General features: G+C 47.1%; 1 protein-coding gene across 1 annotated transcript in view; it reads left to right on the top strand.

Annotated features, from left to right (window-relative positions):
• Positions 1–4,860: 4,860 nt before the first annotated feature.
• Positions 4,861–19,382, top strand: part of kcnab1a (potassium voltage-gated channel subfamily A regulatory beta subunit 1a) — a 160,121-nt gene continuing 145,599 nt past the window's right edge. The window contains exon 1 of the mRNA XM_071360024.1: positions 4,861–5,803. Within this exon, the coding sequence (XP_071216125.1) occupies positions 5,499–5,803 (305 nt within the window). The 5' untranslated portion in view covers positions 4,861–5,498. The remainder of the gene's footprint in view (positions 5,804–19,382) is intronic.

The raw sequence follows: 19,382 nt of genomic DNA, 5'->3' as shown, positions 1-19,382 counted from the left end.
AAGGCAGTGGAACAAACAAAGAATCGACTCCCTCAGTTGAACCCGAAACACTGGAAACAACTTGGAACCCCTCTGTCCTCTGACGACGATGTTCCCGAAACCGGTTGTCAATCCGGATGGCCAGAACGATAAGCTCATCCAGAGTGTCAGGGTTGTCCCGGGAAGCCAGTTCATCCTTGAGAACCTCGCTGAGTCCGTTCAGAAAGGCTGAGTGAAGTGCCTCTATATTCCAACCCGCTCTCAGCAGCGAGTGTCCAAAAGTCAATGGCTTAATCCGCTAAGCTCCGGCTATCCTGCCGAAGCACAATTAGTCTTTGAGCAGCTTTCCTGCCACTATTGGGGTGATCAAAAACCATCCTCATCCCCTGGTTGAAGCTTTGACAATGAAAACAAATGTCTGATCGCTGCTCCCATATGGCCGTGGCACAGGCCAGAGCCCGTCCTGAGAGCAAGGAGATGACGTATGCCACTCTGGAACGCTCGGTGGGAAACGTTGATGCCTGCAGCTCGAAGACCAGAGAGCATTTGAGCAGGAACCCACAACACCTGCCAGGATGCCCCTCATAGCGCTCCAGTGCAGGGAGATGAGGCTCCCGAAGGGAGGAAGACGCTGAGCTGGTAGGGAGTAGAGGATTAGAAACAGCCACAGGTGCAGCAACCTTTGCTCCCGTCTGTCCTGTCTGCCGAGTGGACACAAGAGTTCTTTAATCATCTGACAATGTCTGCAGCAGCGCATCATGGTGGCCAATCACAGTTCCATGGTGGGCGAGAGCCGAACGTAAATGGTGGAGTTTTGAATGTTACTCGAACGACTCCGAAATCTCTGCTGGGTCCATTGTTGGCTGCTAGGTCCATTGTTGGCTGTTGGATCCATTGTTGGCTGCTGGGTCCATTGTTAGCTGCTGGGTCCATTGTTGGCTGCTGGGTCCATTGTTGGCTGCTGGGTCCATTGTAGGTCTACTGTTACAATGATGCTTGTACGAACTCGAACCCGGGCGCAGAGAAACACAGCAAGCAGAAGTAAGGGTAAATCTAGATCTTTACTTAAAGTCCTGACAGAAACAAGGCAACAGCACAAGAGTGCACTAAACAAAACACAAGACCTAAGCACGTATCCAGGCCAACAGAGGAACCTAAATATCCAGGCAACCAAGTGAACAGAGAGGGCAAATCAAAAACAGGTGAAACCAATAAGAAACAATCAGGGTAACCTGGAAACTAGAAATAAGGTAAGGGTGCCCTCTAGTGGTAACCTAAGGATCCACACTCAAAATAAAACAGAAACTGTGACACCCTCACACAGTTAAAATCCCACCCCTCTCAAAATAATATTCCTGTTTCATTGAGATCATTTTAGTATAAGGTCTTTAAGGAACTTTGGGTCGTCTTCATTTGGGCAATTGCAAATATGTAAAGTGCATTTTTCAGGTGCCAGGTTTCCTTTTACCGTTATAAAATGTCCATTTGGGTCTGTAGTAATTTCTGGGACTTTTCTTTATCAATGAGAATTGATACTCCTCTGGATCTTAAGGAGTAGGTGGAGGAGAATACTAGCAGTAGAAAAAGTACTGAATTGTCATTTTTTAACAGAAAAAGTGTCACGGCCATTAAAGGAAGTAGACCAAAGCGCAGCGTGGTGAGAGTACATATTCCTTTTTATTAGGATGACGCCGACAAAAACAATAAACAAGACAAAAACGACCGTGAAGCTTAAGGCTATAGTGCCACAAACAAAGACAACTTCCCACACAGAAAGGAGGGAAAAGGGCTACCTAAGTATGGTTCCCAATCAGAGACAACGATAGATAGCTGTCCCTGATTGAGAACCATACCCGGCCAAAACATAGAAATACAAAATCATAGAAAACCAAAACATAGAATGTCCACCCCAAATCACACCCTGACCAAACCAAATAGAGACATAAAAAGGCTCTCTAAGGTCAGGGCTTGACAGTACCCCCCCCCAAAGTTGCGGACTCCGGCCGCAAAACCTGAACCTACAGGGGAGCGTCTGGGTGGGCATCCTCGTCGCGGGCCCCGGACTGGACACCCTCGCCGCGGGCCTCGGACTGGGCACCCTCGCCACGGGCCCCGGACTGGAGAACGTCGCTGGAGGGTCCGGACTGGAGACCGTCGCTGGAGGCTCCGGACTGTAGGCCATCGTGGAAGGCTTCGTGCCGTGACTCCTCACTGGAGGCTTCGTGCCGTGACTCCTCACTGGAGGCTTCGTGCCGTGGATCATCACTGGAGGCTTCGTGCCGTGGATCATCACTGGAGGCTTCTTGCCGTGGATCATCACTGGAGGCTTCGTGCCGTGGATCATCACTGGAGGCTTTGTGCCGTGGATCATCACTGGAGGCTTCTTGCCATGGATCATCACTGGAGGCTTCTTGCCATGGATCATCACTGGAGTGAGGAGACGTATGGGCAGTCTGGTACGTGGAGCTGCCTCCATCCAGTTTAATCGTTCAGTAAGCCCAGTAATTATTTATTTTTGTTCATCCACAGTTTTCTGGAGACATGGAAGGGGGAGTGAGAGAGAGAGAGGAGAGAGACATGGAAGGAGAGAGAGAGAGAGAGAGGAGAGAGACATGGAAGGGGAGAGAGAGAGAGAGTGTGGGGGTAGACATAGGAGGGGGAGTGAGATAGAGAGTGGCTAGGGAGGATAGAGCTGGAAGGGGGAGTGAGAGAGAGAATGAGAGAGACATGGAAGGGGGGAGAGAGAGAGAGGCACTAGGGAGGGGAGAGACATGGGAGAAAGAGAGAGCGCGGCTAGGGAGAGGAGAGACATATTCACAAGGGGGAGTGAGAGAGAGAATGAGAGAGACACTAGGGAGGGGAGAGACATGGAAGGGGGAGAGAGAGTACAATAAGTGACTGTAGGAGAGGTGATGGAGAGAGAGGGGATATTGGTGGAGAGAGAGGGAGATGACGAGAGAGGAAGAGAGAGAATGAGTGGGTTAAAAAAGTTATATGTCTCTTCTCTGTGTTGAGTTGAGAGGGGTACGATCAATTCCTTTTCCTTGCCTCTCATGGGGTGCGAGGGTGGATTCCAGTGCTTATTGGTGTCCCCCTAGCTTGCCTCCCTCCCTCTACCTCCCCTTTCCCTCCCCCTCTTGAGGTATTCTTGTCCATGACTCACCCGTCCCAGCACGGAGGGATATATAACTGCTCTCAACATGGGCTCCTAAAAAAAGGAAATGAGAGAGAGAGAGAGAGAGAGAGAAAGAGAGAGAGAGAGAGAGAGAGAGAGAGAGAGAGAGAGAGAGAGAGAGAGAGAGAGAGAGAGAGAGAGAGAGAGAGAGAGAGAGAGAGAGAGAGAGAGAGAGCGTAAAACAACATTTCTGGAACTTATTGAGCATTTCTCAGAATCACGATGCTGAAGGTAAATATTACTTGGGTTTGTTTTTATTGTTGTCATAGCTACTATTTTTATTTTATTTATTTTTCTCCAGTCCAGTCTGTTTCCTTCTGTAGACTGAGGCATTAGAGGATCCACAGTCCTGTCTGTTCCCCTTATAGGCTGAGGCATTAGAGGATCTCACAGTCCTGTCTGTTCCCCTTATAGGCTGAGGCATTAGAGGATCTCACAGTCCTGTCTATTCCCCTTATAGGCTGAGGCATTAGAGGATCTCACAGTCCTGTCTATTCCCCTTATAGGCTGAGGCATTAGAGGATCCACAGTCCTGTCTGTTCCCCTTATAGACTGAGGCATTAGAGGATCCACAGTCCTGTCTGTTCCCCTTATAGGCTGAGGCATTAGAGGATCCACAGTCCTGTCTATTCCCCTCATAGGCTGAGGCATTAGAGGATCTCACTGTCCTGTCTGATCCCCTTATAGGCTGAGGCATTAGAGGATCTCCGAACCCTATTATATTCTATATTTTATTATATCCTGTAGTTTGAATGAGTGTTAAGCTGCAGGGTGATTGCTGGGAGGATGTTTTGCTGAGGTGACAATAGCCCTGTCTGTGTGTTAGTGGGTTGTCCTAGCGCATGTCAGCGACCCTCTACTTATTGGAAATCCTGTGTGTGGTGTGTGTGTGTGTGTGTGTGTGTGTGTGTGTGTGTGTGTGTGTGTGTGTGTGTGTGTGTGTGTGTGTGTGTGTGTGTGTGTGTGTGTGTGTGTGTGGTGTGTGTGTGGTGTGTGTGTGTGTGTGTGTGTGTGTGTGTGTGTGTGTGTGTGTGTGTGTGTGCGTGGTGTGTGCGTGGTGTGTGGTGTGTGTGTGGTGTGTGGTGTGTGTGTGGTGTGTGGTGTGTGTGTGGCGTGTGTGTGGCGTGTGGTGTGGCGTGTGTGTGGTGTGTGTGTGGTGTGTGTGTGGTGTGTGTGTGGTGTGGTGTGTGTGTGTGTGTGTGTGTGTGTGTGTGTGTGTGTGTGTGTGTGTGTGTGTGTGTGTGTGTGTGTGTGTGTGTGTGTGTGTGTGTGTGTGTGTGTGTGTGTGTGTGTGTGGTGTGTGGTGTGTGTGGTGTGTGTGTGTGTGTGGTGTGTGTGCATACGGGCTCAGCACAGTGGTTGCCAAAGGATATGGGAAGGTACCACTCCTCCTCATTCCTACAATACAGTGAGTGACGATACAGTACATGAAGTCAGTTTGACTGTCAGACATGGCAGAGGTCAGAGGGCACATAGAACCTTGCCCTGCTTGATGAGGGAGGACCATGGGAATAGAACGAGAGAGTGGAGGGAGGGAGGGAGGGAGGGAGGGAGGGAGGGAGGGAGGGAGGGAGGGAGGGAAATAGGGGAATGGTAGACAACAAGATTTGGATATAAATGGTTGATGAGGGAGGGAGGGAAAGAGGAAAAGGGAGGGAGGAAGGAAGAGAGGGAAAGAGTGAAAGAAGGAGGGATGGAAAAACATGTCCCAGATTCCCATGCTATTTAATAGAGAGCATTACCAAAGTGAGCTGATAGAACGTTAGAGAAGAGAGGAACGTGACAGCATGTGTGTGTGTGCAGACAGATATGTGACTGATCGTAAGCAGGAATATACTTGATGTGCTGTAGTATCAGGCAGTCCTTCCATGCAGGACTTTTTCTTTACTGACAGATGGAAACGGACTCTTCAGAAAAGCCTCAGACCAGGAACCTGGGATAGTATTATATTGGATCTTCAGAAAAGCTTCAGACCAGGAACCTGGGATAGTATTATACCGTAGTATGTACACTGTATTTGAAAACTGTGAATTAGTAGATAGTATTATAGTAGTACTGGAGTAGTATTATAGTAGTACTGGCGTAGTATTTTTGGGGGATCTTTTTCTTCCTTCCAAATATGGCGATTTAACTAGAACGTATTTCTATTGGATGCTTGACAGACTACACACTAGATGATCAACTTTAATGTATTTTATCTATTTGTAAATTGAGACATTCATAACACATACACACACACACCATGTGGTCTGGGACTCCTCTGGGTGTGACTGAGAGAGACGGACAGAAGACGGGAGAGACTTAAAGAGAGAAAAAGGGGAAGGAGAGCGGGCGAGTCAAGGAGATGTACCTGTACAAAGCCACCTGTTCAGACATCCCTAACCCAAAGCAGAAGGGAGCCTCAAAACAAGCGAACAAGGGCCCAGGGGGACCGGCAGGACAGGGGGGTCAGGGGGGTCAGGGTGGCCAAGGAAGGAAATGTCAGCTGGGTTCGGCGAGGCCCGGGGCAAGACCCTACACCCCTCTTATGCTGTGGGGTGGCCTGAGAGCCAACGCCCCTCTGGAGGTCAAACAACTGGAGGAGTTTCTCAATGTCCACGCTCTGTCACTACAGGACACTGTGACGAACCAGACCCACATGGCCTACAGGTAATAGTCTACGTACAGGTGTGTGTGTCTTAATGCTAAGCAACGTTGTGCAAATGGCATACAGGTGTCTGTGTGTGTGTGTGTGTTTGCTGCAGTCATTCGTTTTGGATGTAGGGAGGCTGATACTGTTTGACCTGTTGGTTTTACCAGTGTTTGAAAATGTTATACGGATACGAGAAAGGGGGATATCTAGTCAGTTGTACAACTGAATGCATTCAACTGAAATGTGTCTTCCGCATTTAATCCAACGCCTCTGAATCAGAGAGGTGCGGAGGGGGCTGCCTTAATCAATGTCCATGTCATCGGTGGCCAGGGACCAGTTGATGTCATTGTCGTTGTTATTGTTGTTGATGTCATTGTTGTTGTTGTTGTTGCGGTTTTATGGGACGGATTATAATGTTGTCCATTTTTGGTCTTTAAAAAAATATATATATTATCGAATTATTTATAGAGGTGTTCTAATAACAATCTGTTTTTCTGAATTTGTGTAATCATATGTTGATATGTAGATGTATTTTTACATATAAATTGTGTTTTCTATGAAGCTGTGAACAATAGTTTGTGTTATGTAATGTCCACTTGGCCTGAAACCCTATTGGCCGTGCCTTCTCTGCCATTGGATGGTTATTTGTATGCCCAGTTGATGCCAGCTGGATGTTCTTATAGAGGTTTGTCTGCTATGTGGCATTGGGATGTCTGGCTGATTGCTACTGTAGTCTTCTCTAACTTGCAGTTGAGAACTAGTTGGTGTGGGTGTTAGTTGGAGAGAACTAGATGGTGTGGGTGTTACTTGATGAGGACTAGATGGTGTGGGTGTTAGTTGGAGAGAACTAGATGGTGTGGGTGTTAGTTGGAGAGAACTAGATGGTGTGGGTGTTACTTGATGAGGACTAGATGGTGTGGGTGTTAGTTTATGAGGACTAGATGGTGTGGGTGTTAGTTGATGAGAACTAGATGGTGTGGGTGTTAGTTGGAGAGAACTAGATGGTGTGGGTGTTAGTTGGAGAGAACTAGATGGTGTGGGTGTTAGTTGGAGAGAACTAGATGGTGTGGGTGTTAGTTGGAGAGAACTAGATGGTGTGGGTGTTAGTTGGAGAGGACTAGATGGTGTGGGTGTTAGTTGGAGAGAACTAGTTGGTGTGGGTGTTAGTTGGAGAGAACTAGATGGTGTGGGTGTTAGTTGGAGAGAACTAGTTGGTGTGGGTGTTAGTTGGAGAGAACTAGATGGTGTGGGTGTTAGTTGGAGAGAACTAGATGGTGTGGGTGTTAGTTGGAGAGAACTAGATGGTGTGGGTGTTAGTTGATGAGGACTAGTTGGTGTGGGTGTTAGTTGGAGAGAACTAGATGGTGTGGGTGTTAGTTGTTGAGAACTAGATGGTGTGGGTGTTAGTTGGAGAGAACTAGATGGTGTGGGGGTTAGTTGGAGAGGACTAGATGGTGTGGGTGTTAGTTGGAGAGAACTAGTTGGTGTGGGTGTTAGTTGTTGAGAACTAGATGGTGTGGGTGTTAGTTGGAGAGAACTAGATGGTGTGGGTGTTAGTTGGAGAGAACTAGATGGTGTGGGTGTTAGTTGGAGAGAACTAGATGGTGTGGGTGTTAGTTGGAGAGAACTAGATGGTGTGGGTGTTAGTTGGAGAGAACTAGATGGTGTGGGTGTTAGTTGGAGAGGACTAGATGGTGTGGGTGTTAGTTGGAGAGAACTAGATGGTGTGGGTGTTAGTTGGAGAGAACTAGATGGTGTGGGTGTTAGTTGGAGAGAACTAGTTGGTGTGGGTGTTAGTTGGAGAGAACTAGATGTTAACATGGCCGTTCAGCGCTCAAGGATGTTAACATGGCCGCTCAAGGATGTTAACATGGCCGCTCAGGGATGTTAACATGGCCGCTCAGGGATGTTAACATGGCCGCTCAAGGATGTTAACATGGCCGCTCAGGGATGTTAACATGGCCGCTCAGGGATGTTAACATGGCCTCTCAGGGATGTTAACATGGCCGCTCAGGGATGTTAACATGGCCGCTCAGGGATGTTAACATGGCCGCTCAGTGCTCAAGGATGTTAACATGGCCGCTCAAGGATGTTAACATGGCCTCTCAGGGATGTTAACATGGCCGTTCAGCGCTCAAGGATGTTAACATGGCCGCTCAAGGATGTTAACATGGCCTCTCAGGGATGTTAACATGGCCGCTCAGGGATGTTAACATGGCCGCTCAAGGATGTTAACATGGCCGCTCAGGGATGTTAACATGGTCCCTCAGGGATGTTAACATGGCCTCTCAGGGATGTTAACATGGCCGCTCAGGGATGTTAACATGGCCTCTCAGGGATGTTAACATGGCCGCTCAGGGATGTTAACATGGCCTCTCAGGGATGTTAACATGGCCGCTCAGGGATGTTAACATGGCCGCTCAGTGCTCAGGGACGTTAACATGGCCGCTCAGGGATGTTACCATGGCCGCTCAGGGATGTTAACATGGCCTCTTAAGGGATGTTAACATGGCCGCTCAGGGATGTTTTTGTTGTCATTCAAAGAGAGACGACTCATTTTCATGCACATTTTTTCATTGACAAATGCTGCACCAAACATCGTAGTGAGGTGTAAAATTGCGCGACTAAGATCTCCTCGGCAAAAAAGTAAAAATTAATGACAGATTTCTTTAGTTATCTTAGATTAATTCTGACTATTTTGAGGAAGTGTATACTGGCTACGGTGTCTCAAAATAGACAAACAGTACTATTGCAGCTTTTGTCTTTTTTTTCAAGCAAAGGTCTTGTTAAGGGAGTATGTGAGCACACTCACTCTGTTCGCCCACTGGGTTAAAGTCTAACCTGTCTTCCAGGGGGCATTGTTCAGCCTAGGGGAGGTTTGGAGAACTGAGGAGACTGGGGAGGAGAGAACGTTCACTAATGTCCTTTGTCCAAGGACAAAGGTCGTAACCAGTGACCAGTGACCTCTTTAGCCCTTTGGATTGTGGGAACTGCTCTGCCCCACAGGCAACTGACAGATGCGAGAGTGCCGAGGGTATTCAGGAAACCAGTGCCCTTATTCAGACATTATCAGATCAATTTCATCTGCGTATCCACGTCGGTACCTGAATATAATCAATGCAGGGACTTTAGCTTCAACAAACACAACAACAATGTTCTTTACCCCGTGTGACCGCTGTATAGCCAGATTTGTCCTGCTGAGATGTATCAAGCACCTGTGGAAACAAAGTCCATTCTTTTAGAAGGTCTGTAAACTTGTTCCTTGTTTGTTTTGGATGGCTGTCAAAATGGAGTTGTTTGTTTTGGATGGCTGTCAAAATGGAGTTGTTTGTTTGGATGGCTGTCAAAATGGAGTTGTTTGTTTTGGATGGCTGTCAAAATGGAGTTGTTTGTTTTGGATGGCTGTCAAAATGGAGTTGTTTGTTTTGGATGGCTGTCAAAATGGAGTTGTTTGTTTTGGATGGCTGTCAAAATGGAGTTGTTTGTTTTGGATGGCTGTCAAAATGGAGTTGTTTGTTTGGGATGGCTGTCAAAATGGAGTTGTTTGTTTTGGATGGCTGTCAAAATGGAGTTGTTTGTTTGGGATGGCTGTCTATATGGAGTTGTTTGTTTTGGATGGCTGTCAAAATGGAGTTGTTTGTTTTGGATGGCTGTCAAAATGGAGTTGTTTGTTTGGGATGGCTGTCTATATGGAGTTGTTTGTTTTGGATGGCTGTCAAAATGGAGTTGTTTGTTTTGGATGGCTGTCAAAATGGAGTTGTTTGTTTGGGATGGCTGTCAAAATGGAGTTGTTTGTTTTGGATGGCTGTCAAAATGGAGTTGTTTGTTTGGGATGGCTGTCTATGGAGTTGTTTGTTTTGGATGGCTGTCAAAATGGAGTTGTTTGTTTGGGATGGCTGTCAAAATGGAGTTGTTTGTTTGGGATGGCTGTCAAAATGGAGTTGTTTGTTTGGGATGGCTGTCTATATGGAGTTGTTTGTTTGAGATGGCTGTCAAAATGGAGTTGTTTGTTTGGGATGGCTGTCTATATGGAGTTGTTTGTTTGGGATGGCTGTCTATATGGAGTTGTTTGTTTGGGATGGCTGTCAAAATGGAGTTGTTTGTTTGGGATGGCTGTCAAAATGGAGTTGTTTGTTTGGGATGGCTGTCTATATTGAGTTGTTTGTTTGGGATGGCTGTCAAAATGGAGTTGTTTGTTTTGGATGGCTGTCTATATGGAGTTGTTTGTTTGGGATGGCTGTCAAAATGGAGTTGTTTGTTTTGGATGGCTATCTATATGGAGTTGTTTGTTTTGGATGGCTGTCTATATGGAGTTGTTTGTTTTGGATGGCTGTCTATATGGAGTTGTTTGTTTTGGATGGCTGTCTATATGGAGTTGTTTGTTTTGGATGGCTGTCTATATGGAGTTGTTTGTTTGGGATGGCTGTCTATATGGAGTTGTTTGTTTTGGATGGCTGTCTATATGGAGTTGTTTGTTTTGGATGGCTGTCTATATGGAGTTGTTTGTTTCGGATGGCTGTCTATATGGAGTTGTTTGTTTTGGATGGCTGTCGATATGGAGTAGTTTGTTTTGGATGGCTGTCTATATGGAGTTGTTTGTTTGGGATGGCTGTCTATATGGAGTTGTTTGTTTTGGATGGCTGTCTATATGGAGTTGTTTGTTTGGGATGGCTGTCTATATGGAGTTGTTTGTTTGGGATGGCTGTCTATATGGAGTTGTTTGTTTTGGATGGCTGTCTATATGGAGTTGTTTGTTTGGGATGGCTGTCTGGAGCGACCGTGGAGATCTGTGGTGGGATTTATCTGTGTTCATCAGCAGAGAGGAGAGGGTAAGAGGGAAAGAGAGAGAGAGGAAGGGCAGGAGATAAAAAGGGAGGTGTAGAAAGGGGGGGTGGAGAGAGAGAGAGAGGGGGTGGAGAGAGAGAGGGGGGTGGAGAGAGAGATAGAGGGGGTGGAGAGAGAGACAAGGGGGTGGAGAGAGACGGGGGGGTGGAGAGAGGGAGGGTGGAGAGAGAGAGGGGTGGAAAGAGAGAGAGGGTTGGAGAGAGAGAGAGAGAGAGGGGGGTGGAGAGAGAGAGACAGGGGGGTGGAGAGAGAGAGGGAGTGGAGAGAGAGAGAGGGGGGTGGAGAGAGGGGGGTGGAGAAAGAGAGAACGAGAGAGAGAACACAAACAGACCTCACAGAGCCCCAGGACAGCAACACAATTAGACCCAACCAAATCTTGAGAAAACAAAAAGATAATGACTTGACACATTGGAAAGAATTAACAAAAAAACTGAGCAAACTAAAATGCTATTTGTCCCTAAACAAAGAGTACACAGTGGCAGAATACCTGACCACTGTGACTGACCCAAACTTAAGGAAAGCTTTGACTATGTACAAACTCAGTGAGCATAGCCTTGCTTTTTAGAAAGGCCGCCGTAGCCAGACCTGGCTCTCAAGAGAAGACAGCCTATGTGCACACTGCCCACAAAATGAGGTGGAAACTGAGCTGCACTTCCTAACCTCCTGCCAAATGTATGACCATATTAGAGACACATATTTCCCACAGATTACACAGATCCATAAAGAATTAGAAAACAACCCAGATTTTGATAAACTCCCATATCTACTGGGTGAAATACCACAGTGTGCATCACAGCAGCAATGTTTGTGACCTGAAGCCACAAGAAAAGGGCATATATATATATATATACATAATATGACATTTGTAATGTCTTTATTCTTTTGGAACTTCTGTGAGTGTAACGTTTACTGTTCATTTGTATTGTTTATTTCACTTTTGTATATTATCTACTTCACTTGTTTTGGCAATGTTAACATATGTTTCCCATGCCAATAAAGCCCCTTGAATTGAATTTAATTAAAATTGAGAGAGAGGGGGTGGAGAGAGAGAGAGGGAGGGCGGTGGAGAGAGAGCGAGGGGGTGGAGAGAGAGAGGAGGTGGAGAGAGAGAGGGGGGTGGAGAAAGAGGGGGGGTGGAGAGAGAGAGGGGGTGGAGAGAGAGGGGGGGTGGAGAGAGAGAAGAGGGTGGAGAAAGAGGGGGGGTGGAGAGAGAGAGGTAATAACCTGTCAGAAGGTCATGTGACTGATTCAATCTGTGTGTCTGTGTGTGTGCGCGCATGTGTCTGTGTGCGCGCATGTGTCTGTGTGCGTACACTACTGCCCTTCTGTCTGTCAGGTTTCAATGTATCCACAGAGCTTTAAGGGTTCTTAATTGTGCGCGAGTTCATTAGAAAGTGCATTTTTTTTTATTTTTTATTTTATTTAACCTTTATTTAACCAGGTAGGCAAATTGAGAACACGTTCTCATTTACAATTGCGACCTGGCCAAGATAAAGCAAAGCAGTTCGGCACATACAGCAACACATAGTTACACATGGAGTAAAACAAACATATAGTCAATAATACAGTGAAAAATAAGTCTATATACAATGTGAGCAAGTGAGGTGAGATAAGGGAGGTGAAGGCAAACAAATATATGTATAAATAAATAAAAATATAAAAAAGGCCATGGTGGCGAAGTAAATACAACACAGCAAGTAAAATAAAAAATAAAAACACTGGAATGGTTGGTTTGCAGTGGAAGAAAGCGCAAAGTAGAGACAGAAATAATGGGGTGCAAAGGAGCAAAATAAATAAATAAATACAGTAGGTAAAGAGGTAGTTGTTTGGGCTAAATTATAGATGGGCTATGTACAGGTGCAGTAATCTATGAGCTGCTCTGACAGCTGGTGCTTAAAGCTAGTGAGGGAGATAAGTGTTTCCAGTTTCAGAGATTTTTGTAGTTCGTTCCAGTCATTGGCAGCAGAGAACTGGAAGGAGAGGCGTCCAAAGGAAGAATTGGTTTTGGGGGTGACTAGAGAGATATACCTGCTGGAGCGCGTGCTACAGGTAGGTGCTGCTATGGTGACCAGCGAGCTGAGATAAGGGGGGACTTTACCTAGCAGGGTCTTGTAGATGACCTGGAACCAGTGGGTTTGGCGACGAGTATGAAGCGAGGGCCAGCCAACGAGAGTGTACAGGTCGCAGTGGTGGGTAGTATATGGGGCTTTGGTGACAAAACGGATGGCACTGTGATAGACTGCATCCAATTTATTGAGTAGGGTTTTGGAGGCTATTTTGTAAATGACATCACCGAAGTCGAGGATTGGTAGGATGGTCAGTTTTACAAGGGTATGTTTGGCAGCATGAGTAAAGGATGCTTTGTTGCGGAATAGGAAGCCAATTCTAGATTTGACTTTGGATTGGAGATGTTTGATGTGAGTCTGGAAGGAGAGTTTACAGTCTAACCAGACACCTAGGTATTTGTAGTTGTCCACATATTCTAAGTCAGAGCCGTCCAGAGTAGTGATGTTGGACAGGCGGGCAGGTGCAGGCAGCGATCGGTTGAAGAGCATGCATTTAGTTTTCCTTGTATTTAAGAGCAATTGGAGGCCACGGAAGGAGAGTTGTATGGCATTGAAGCTCGTCTGGAGGGTTGTTAACACAGTGTCAAAAGAAGGGCCAGAAGTATACAGAATAGTGTCGTCTGCGTAGAGGTGGATCAGAGAATCACCAGCAGCAAGAGCGACATCATTGATGTATACAGAGAAGAGAGTCGGTCCAAGAATTGAACCCTGTGGCACCCCCATAGAGACTGCCAGAGGCCCGGACAACAGACCCTCCGATTTGACACACTGAACTCGATCAGAGAAGTAGTTGGTGAACCAGGCGAGGCAATCATTAGAGAAACCAAGGCTGTCGAGTCTGCCGATGAGGATGTGGTGATTGACAGAGTCAAAAGCCTTGGCCAGGTCAATGAATACGGCTGCACAGTATTGTTTCCTATCGATGGCGGTTAAGATATCGTTTATGACCTTGAGCGTGGCTGAGGTGCACCCATGACCAGCTCTGAAACCAGATTGCATAGCGGAGAAGGTATGGTGGGATTCGAAATGGTCGGTAATCTGTTTGTTGACTTGGCTTTCGAAGACCTTAGAAAGGCAGGGTAGGATAGATATAGGTCTGTAGCTGTTAGGGTCAAGAGTGTCCCCCCCTTTGAAGAGGGGGATAACCGCAGCTGCTTTCCAGTCTTTGGGAATCTCAGACGACACGAAAGAGAGGTTGAAGAGGCTGGTAATAGGGGTGGCAACAATTTCAGCAGATAGTTTTAGAAAGAAAGGGTCCAGATTATCTAGCCCGGCTGATTTGTAAGGGTCCAGATTTTGCAGCTCTTTTAGAACATCAGCTGACTGTATTTGGGAGAAAGAGAAATGGGGAAGGCTTGGGCGAGTAGCAGAGGGGAGGGCAGTGCTGTTGTCCGGGGTGGGGTTAGCCAGGTGGAAAGCATGGCCAGCCGTAGAAAAATGCTTAGAGAAATTCTCAATTATAGTGGATTTGTCGGTGGTGACAGTGTCTCCTATCTTCAGAGCAGTTGGAAGCTGGGAGGAGGTGTTCTTATTCTCCATGGACTTTACAGTGTCCCAGAACTTTTTTGAATTTGTGTTGCAGGAAGCAAATTTCTGCTTGAAAAAGCTAGCCTTGGCTTTTCTAACTGCCTGTGTATATTGGTTTCTGGCTTCCCTGAAAAGTTGCATATCACGGGGGCTGTTCGATGCTAATGCAGAACGCCATAGGATGTTTTTCTGTTGGTTAAGGGCAGTCAGGTCAGGAGAGAACCAAGGGCTATATCTGTTCCTGGTTCTAAATTTCTTGAATGGGGCATGCTTATTCAAGATGGTGAGGAAGGCATTTTTAAAAAATGACCAGGCATCCTCTACTGACGGGATGAGATCAATATCCTTCCAGGATACCTCGGCCAGGTCGATTAGAAAGGCCTGCTCGCTGAAGTGTTTCAGGGAGCGTTTGACAGTGATGAGTGGAGGTCGTTTGACCGCTGACCCATTACGGATGCAGGCAATGAGGCAGTGATCGCTGAGATCTTGGTTGAAAACAGCAGAGGTGTATTTGGAGGGCAAGTTTGTTAGGATGATATCTATGAGGGTACCCGTGTTTACGGAATTGGGGTGGTACCTGGTAGGTTCATTGATAATTTGTGTGAGATTGAGGGCATCAAGCTTAGATTGTAGGGTGGCTGGGGTGTTGAGCATGTTCAAATTTAGGTCGCCTAGCAGCACGAGCTCTGAAGATAGATGGGGGGCAATCAGTTCACATATAGTGTCCAGAGCACAGCTGGGGGCAGAGGGTGGTCTATAGCAGGCGGCAACGGTGAGAGACTTGTTTTTAGAGAGGTGGATTTTTAAAAGTAGAAGTTCAAATTGTTTGGGAACAGACCTGGATAGTAAAACAGAACTCTGCAGGCAATCTTTGCAGTAGATTGCAACACCGCCCCCTTTGGCCGTTCTATCTTGTCTGAAAATCTTGTAGTTGGGGATGAAAATGTCAGAATTTTTGGTGGTCTTTCTAAGCCAGGATTCAGACACGGCTAAAACATCAGGGTTGGCAGAGTGTGCTAAAGCAGTGAACAAAACAAACTTAGGGAGGAGGCTTCTAATGTTAACATGCATGAAGCCAAGGCTATTACGGTTACAGAAGTCATCAAAAGAGAGCGCCTGGGGAATAGGAGTGGAGCTAGGTACTGCAGGGCCTGGATTCACCTCTACATCACCAGAGGAACAGAGGAGGAGTAGGATAAGGGTACGGCTAAAAGCTATGAGAATTGGTCGTCTAGAACTTCTAGAGCAGAGAGTAAAAGGAAGTTTCTGGGGGCGATAAAATAGCTTAAAGGAATAATGTACAGACAAAGGTATGGTAGGATGTGAATACAGTGGAGGTAAACCTAGGTATTGAGTGATGATGAGAGAGATATTGTCTCTAGAAACATCATTGAAACCAGGTGATGTCATCGCATATGTGGGTGGTGGAACTGAGAGGTTGGATATGGTATAGTGAGCAGGGCTAGAGGCTCTACAGTGAAATAAGCCAATAAACACTAACCAGAACAACAATGGACAAGGCATATTTACATTAAGGAGAGGCATGCTTAATCGAGTGATCAATAAGGGTCCAGTGAGTAGAGGTTGGTTGGGGTCACGGCGATCCAGACAGCAGGCCGGGTAGATGGCTATCGGTAGCAAGATAGCATAGGATGGAGGTCTAATTGTAGATACCTCGTGCGTTTCCGTCGGTAGGTTAGTGGGGTTCCGTGTGGTAGAGGGGATCAATCCAAATTGGCAAAATAGATATAGTGACCCAAGAAAAAAATAAATAAAAAATAAATAAATAATACTAATAATAATAATAATTGTCCGATATACTTATTCAGATAGCAGCCGATAAGACAGCTAACGATTAGCGGGCCCCAGATGAGCGTTCAGGTAACGTCGGGACGGGGGTGCCAGTTGGATAGCTCCCTCGGGCAGATAACGCCGCCAGTCAGTCGTGAAGGCCCGGTGGGGCTCCGTATCTGCAGCAACAACAAAAAACGGGTCCAGATAGGTGACTGTAGCCCAGGAATGGCTGATGGAACTCCTCAGCTGGCTGGCTCCGGAATAAATTACGTTTGCTCCGGGATCGACGTAAGCCAATAGTCACACGGTTTGCAGCTAGCTAGCTGCGAGATCAGGTGCAAATGTCCAGAGCCTGCGGCTGAAATCCGGTGATGAAGTAGAAAAAAAATCCGGTGATGTGGTAGTGAAAAAGCAGTCCTATATGCTCTGGGTTGATATCGCGCTTGCAGACTGGCAGGTATTGGCCCGAGCTGAAGCTGGCTGGTGTCCGAGTTAAGGGTGAAGACCGCAGCAGTGGCTAACTGACTACTAGCTAGTAGCTAGTTATCTGGCTAGCTTCTGATTGGGGTTACGGTTCTAAAGTATAAAAGAAATAGCAGATCCGTACCACATTGGGTGAGGCGGAATGTATATTCAGTTCCTAAATGGAAAGTGAAATTAAAATATATACGAAATGCATACGAAAAAAAAACGAGGACTATTTACGCGGGACAAGACGGGACAAGACAAGACAAACACACGTCCGACTGCTACGCCATCTTGGAAGTAAGTAAGCATTGACGATGTCGTACCCACAGCAACGATTAAAACATTCCCAAACCAGAAACCGTGGATTGATGGCAGCATTCGCGTGAAACTGAAAGCGCGAACCACTGCTTTTAACCAGGGCAAGGTGACCGGAAACATGACCGAATACAAACAGTGTAGCTATTCCCTCCGCAAAGAACAGGAACAATGGTGGCCCTCTTGAAGCATGTGGGAACAGCAGACTGGGATAAGGATTGATTGAATATGTCCGTAAACACACCAGCCAGCTGGTCTGCACATGCTCTGAGGACGCGGCTGGGAATGCCGTCTGGGCCTGCAGCCTTGCGAGGGTTAACACGTTTAAATGTTTTACTCACCTCGGCTGCAGTGAAGGAGAGCCCGCATGTTTTGGTAGCGGGCCGTGTCAGTGGCACTGTATTGTCCTCAAAGCGAGCAAAAAAGTTATTTAGTCTGTCTGGGAGCAAGACATCCTGGTCCGCGAAGGGGCTGGTTTTCTTTTTGTAATCCGTGATTGACTGTAGACCCTGCCACATACCTCTTGTGTCTGAGCTGTTGAATTGCGACTCTACTTTGTCTCTATACTGGCACTTAGCTTGTTTGATTGCCTTGCGGAGGGAATAGCTACACTGTTTGTATTCGGTCATGTTTCCGGTCACCTTGCCCTGGTTAAAAGCAGTGGTTCGCGGTTTCAGTTTCACTCGAATGCTGCCATCAATCCACGGTTTCTGGTTTGGGAATGTTTTAATCGTTGCTGTGGGTATTACGTCGCTGATGCACTTTCTAATGAACTCGCTCACCGAATCAGCGTATTCGTCAATGTTGTTGTTGGACGCAATGCGGAACATATTCCAATCCACGTGATCGAAGCAGTCTTGAAGCGTGGAATCAGATTGGTCGGACCAGCGTTGAACAGACCTGAGCGCTGGAGCTTCTTGTTTTAGTTTCTGTTTGTAGGCTGGAAGCAACAAAATGGAGTCGTGGTCAGCTTTTCCGAAAGGAGGGCGGGGGAGGGCCTTATATGCGTCGCGGAAGTTAGAATAACAATGATCCAGGGTTTTACCAGCCCTGGTAGCACAATTGATATGCTGATAGAATTTAGGGAGTTTTGTTTTCAGATTCACCTTGTTAAAATCCCCAGCTACGATGAATGCAGCCTCAGGGTGTGTGGTTTCCAGTTTACATAGAGTCAGATAAAGTTCGTTCAGGGCCATCGATGTGTCTGCTTGGGGGTGAATATATACGGCTGTGATTATAATCGAAGCGAATTCCCTCGGTAGATAATGCGGTCGACATTTGATTGTGAGGAATTCTAAGTCAGGTGAACAGAATGACTTGAGTTCCTGTATGTTGTTATGATCACACCACGTCTCGTTGATCATAAGGCATACCCCCCCGCCCCTCTTCTTACCAGAAAGATGTTTGTTTCTGTCGGCGCGATGCGTGAAGAAACCAGCTGGCTGCACTGACTCCGTTAGCGTCTCTCGAGTGAGCCATGTTTCCGTGAAGCAAAGAACGTTACAGTCTCTGATGTCTCTCTGGAATGCTACCCTTGCTCGGATTTCATCAACCTTGTTGTCAAGAGACTGGACATTGGCGAGTAGTATGCTAGGGAGTGGAGCGCGATGTGCCCGTCTCCGAAGCCTGACCAGAAGACCGCTTCGTTTGCCCCTTTTACGGCGTCGTTGTTTAGGGTCGCCGGCTGGGATCAGATCCATTGTATTGGGTGGAAGGCAAAACACAGGATCCGCTTCGGGAGAGTCATATTCCTGGTTGTAATGATGGTGAGTTGACGTTGCTCTTATATTCAGTAGTTCCTCCCGACTGTATGTAATGAAACCTAAGATTACCTGGGGTACCAATGTAAGAAATAACACGTAAAAAAACAAAATACTGCATAGTTTCCTAGGAACGCAAAGCGAGGCCGGCCATCTCTGTCGGCGCCGGAAGAAAGAGTGTCTCTGACTGTTGATGGTTGTTCCTAAAGCTGAACACTGCTCTGTGGGCTGTGCTCAGATGTTATGAGCTTTACAGACAGGTTCTGAGCCACTACTCCCATGTCACATTGGGTTGCAACCCACAGTCAACATAAAATCACTTTTCAAACTTGAGATGAAATCTTCTGGGTGTTACAGTTAAATGTTTCCTTAACTGTTTGGCGGTGGGCAATACTGAACTATTCTGTCTCCAGAAATATTCTGTTGGACTATGGGAAGGGTCAGTAAGAGAGATTGAGTGGAGGAGGGAGAGGCCAGGGGAGGCCAGGGTGGTCAGAGGAGGCGGTCAGAGAGGCCAGGGGAGGCCAGGGGAGGTCAGGGAGATCAGGGGAGGCGGTCAGAGAGGCCAGGGGAGGCCAGGGGAGGCCAGGGAGGTCAGGGTGGTCAGGGAGGTCAGGGAGGCCAGGGGAGGTCACGGAGGTCAGGGAGGTCAGGGAGGCCAGGGGAGGTCACGGAGGTCAGGGAGATCAGGGAGGTCAGGGTGGTCAGGGAGGTCAGGGAGGCCAGGGGAGGTCACAGAGGTCAGGGAGGTCAGGGAGGCCAGGAGAGGTCACGGAGGTCAGGGCAGTTAGAGAGGCCAGGGTGGTATGCTGCTGGTAAAC

Source organism: Salvelinus alpinus, chromosome 22 (genome assembly GCF_045679555.1).
Source record: "Salvelinus alpinus chromosome 22, SLU_Salpinus.1, whole genome shotgun sequence".
Taxonomy (NCBI): domain Eukaryota; kingdom Metazoa; phylum Chordata; class Actinopteri; order Salmoniformes; family Salmonidae; genus Salvelinus; species Salvelinus alpinus.
Note: the sequence above shows the minus strand (reverse complement) of the source record. Positions and strands in the feature narration are given on the sequence as shown.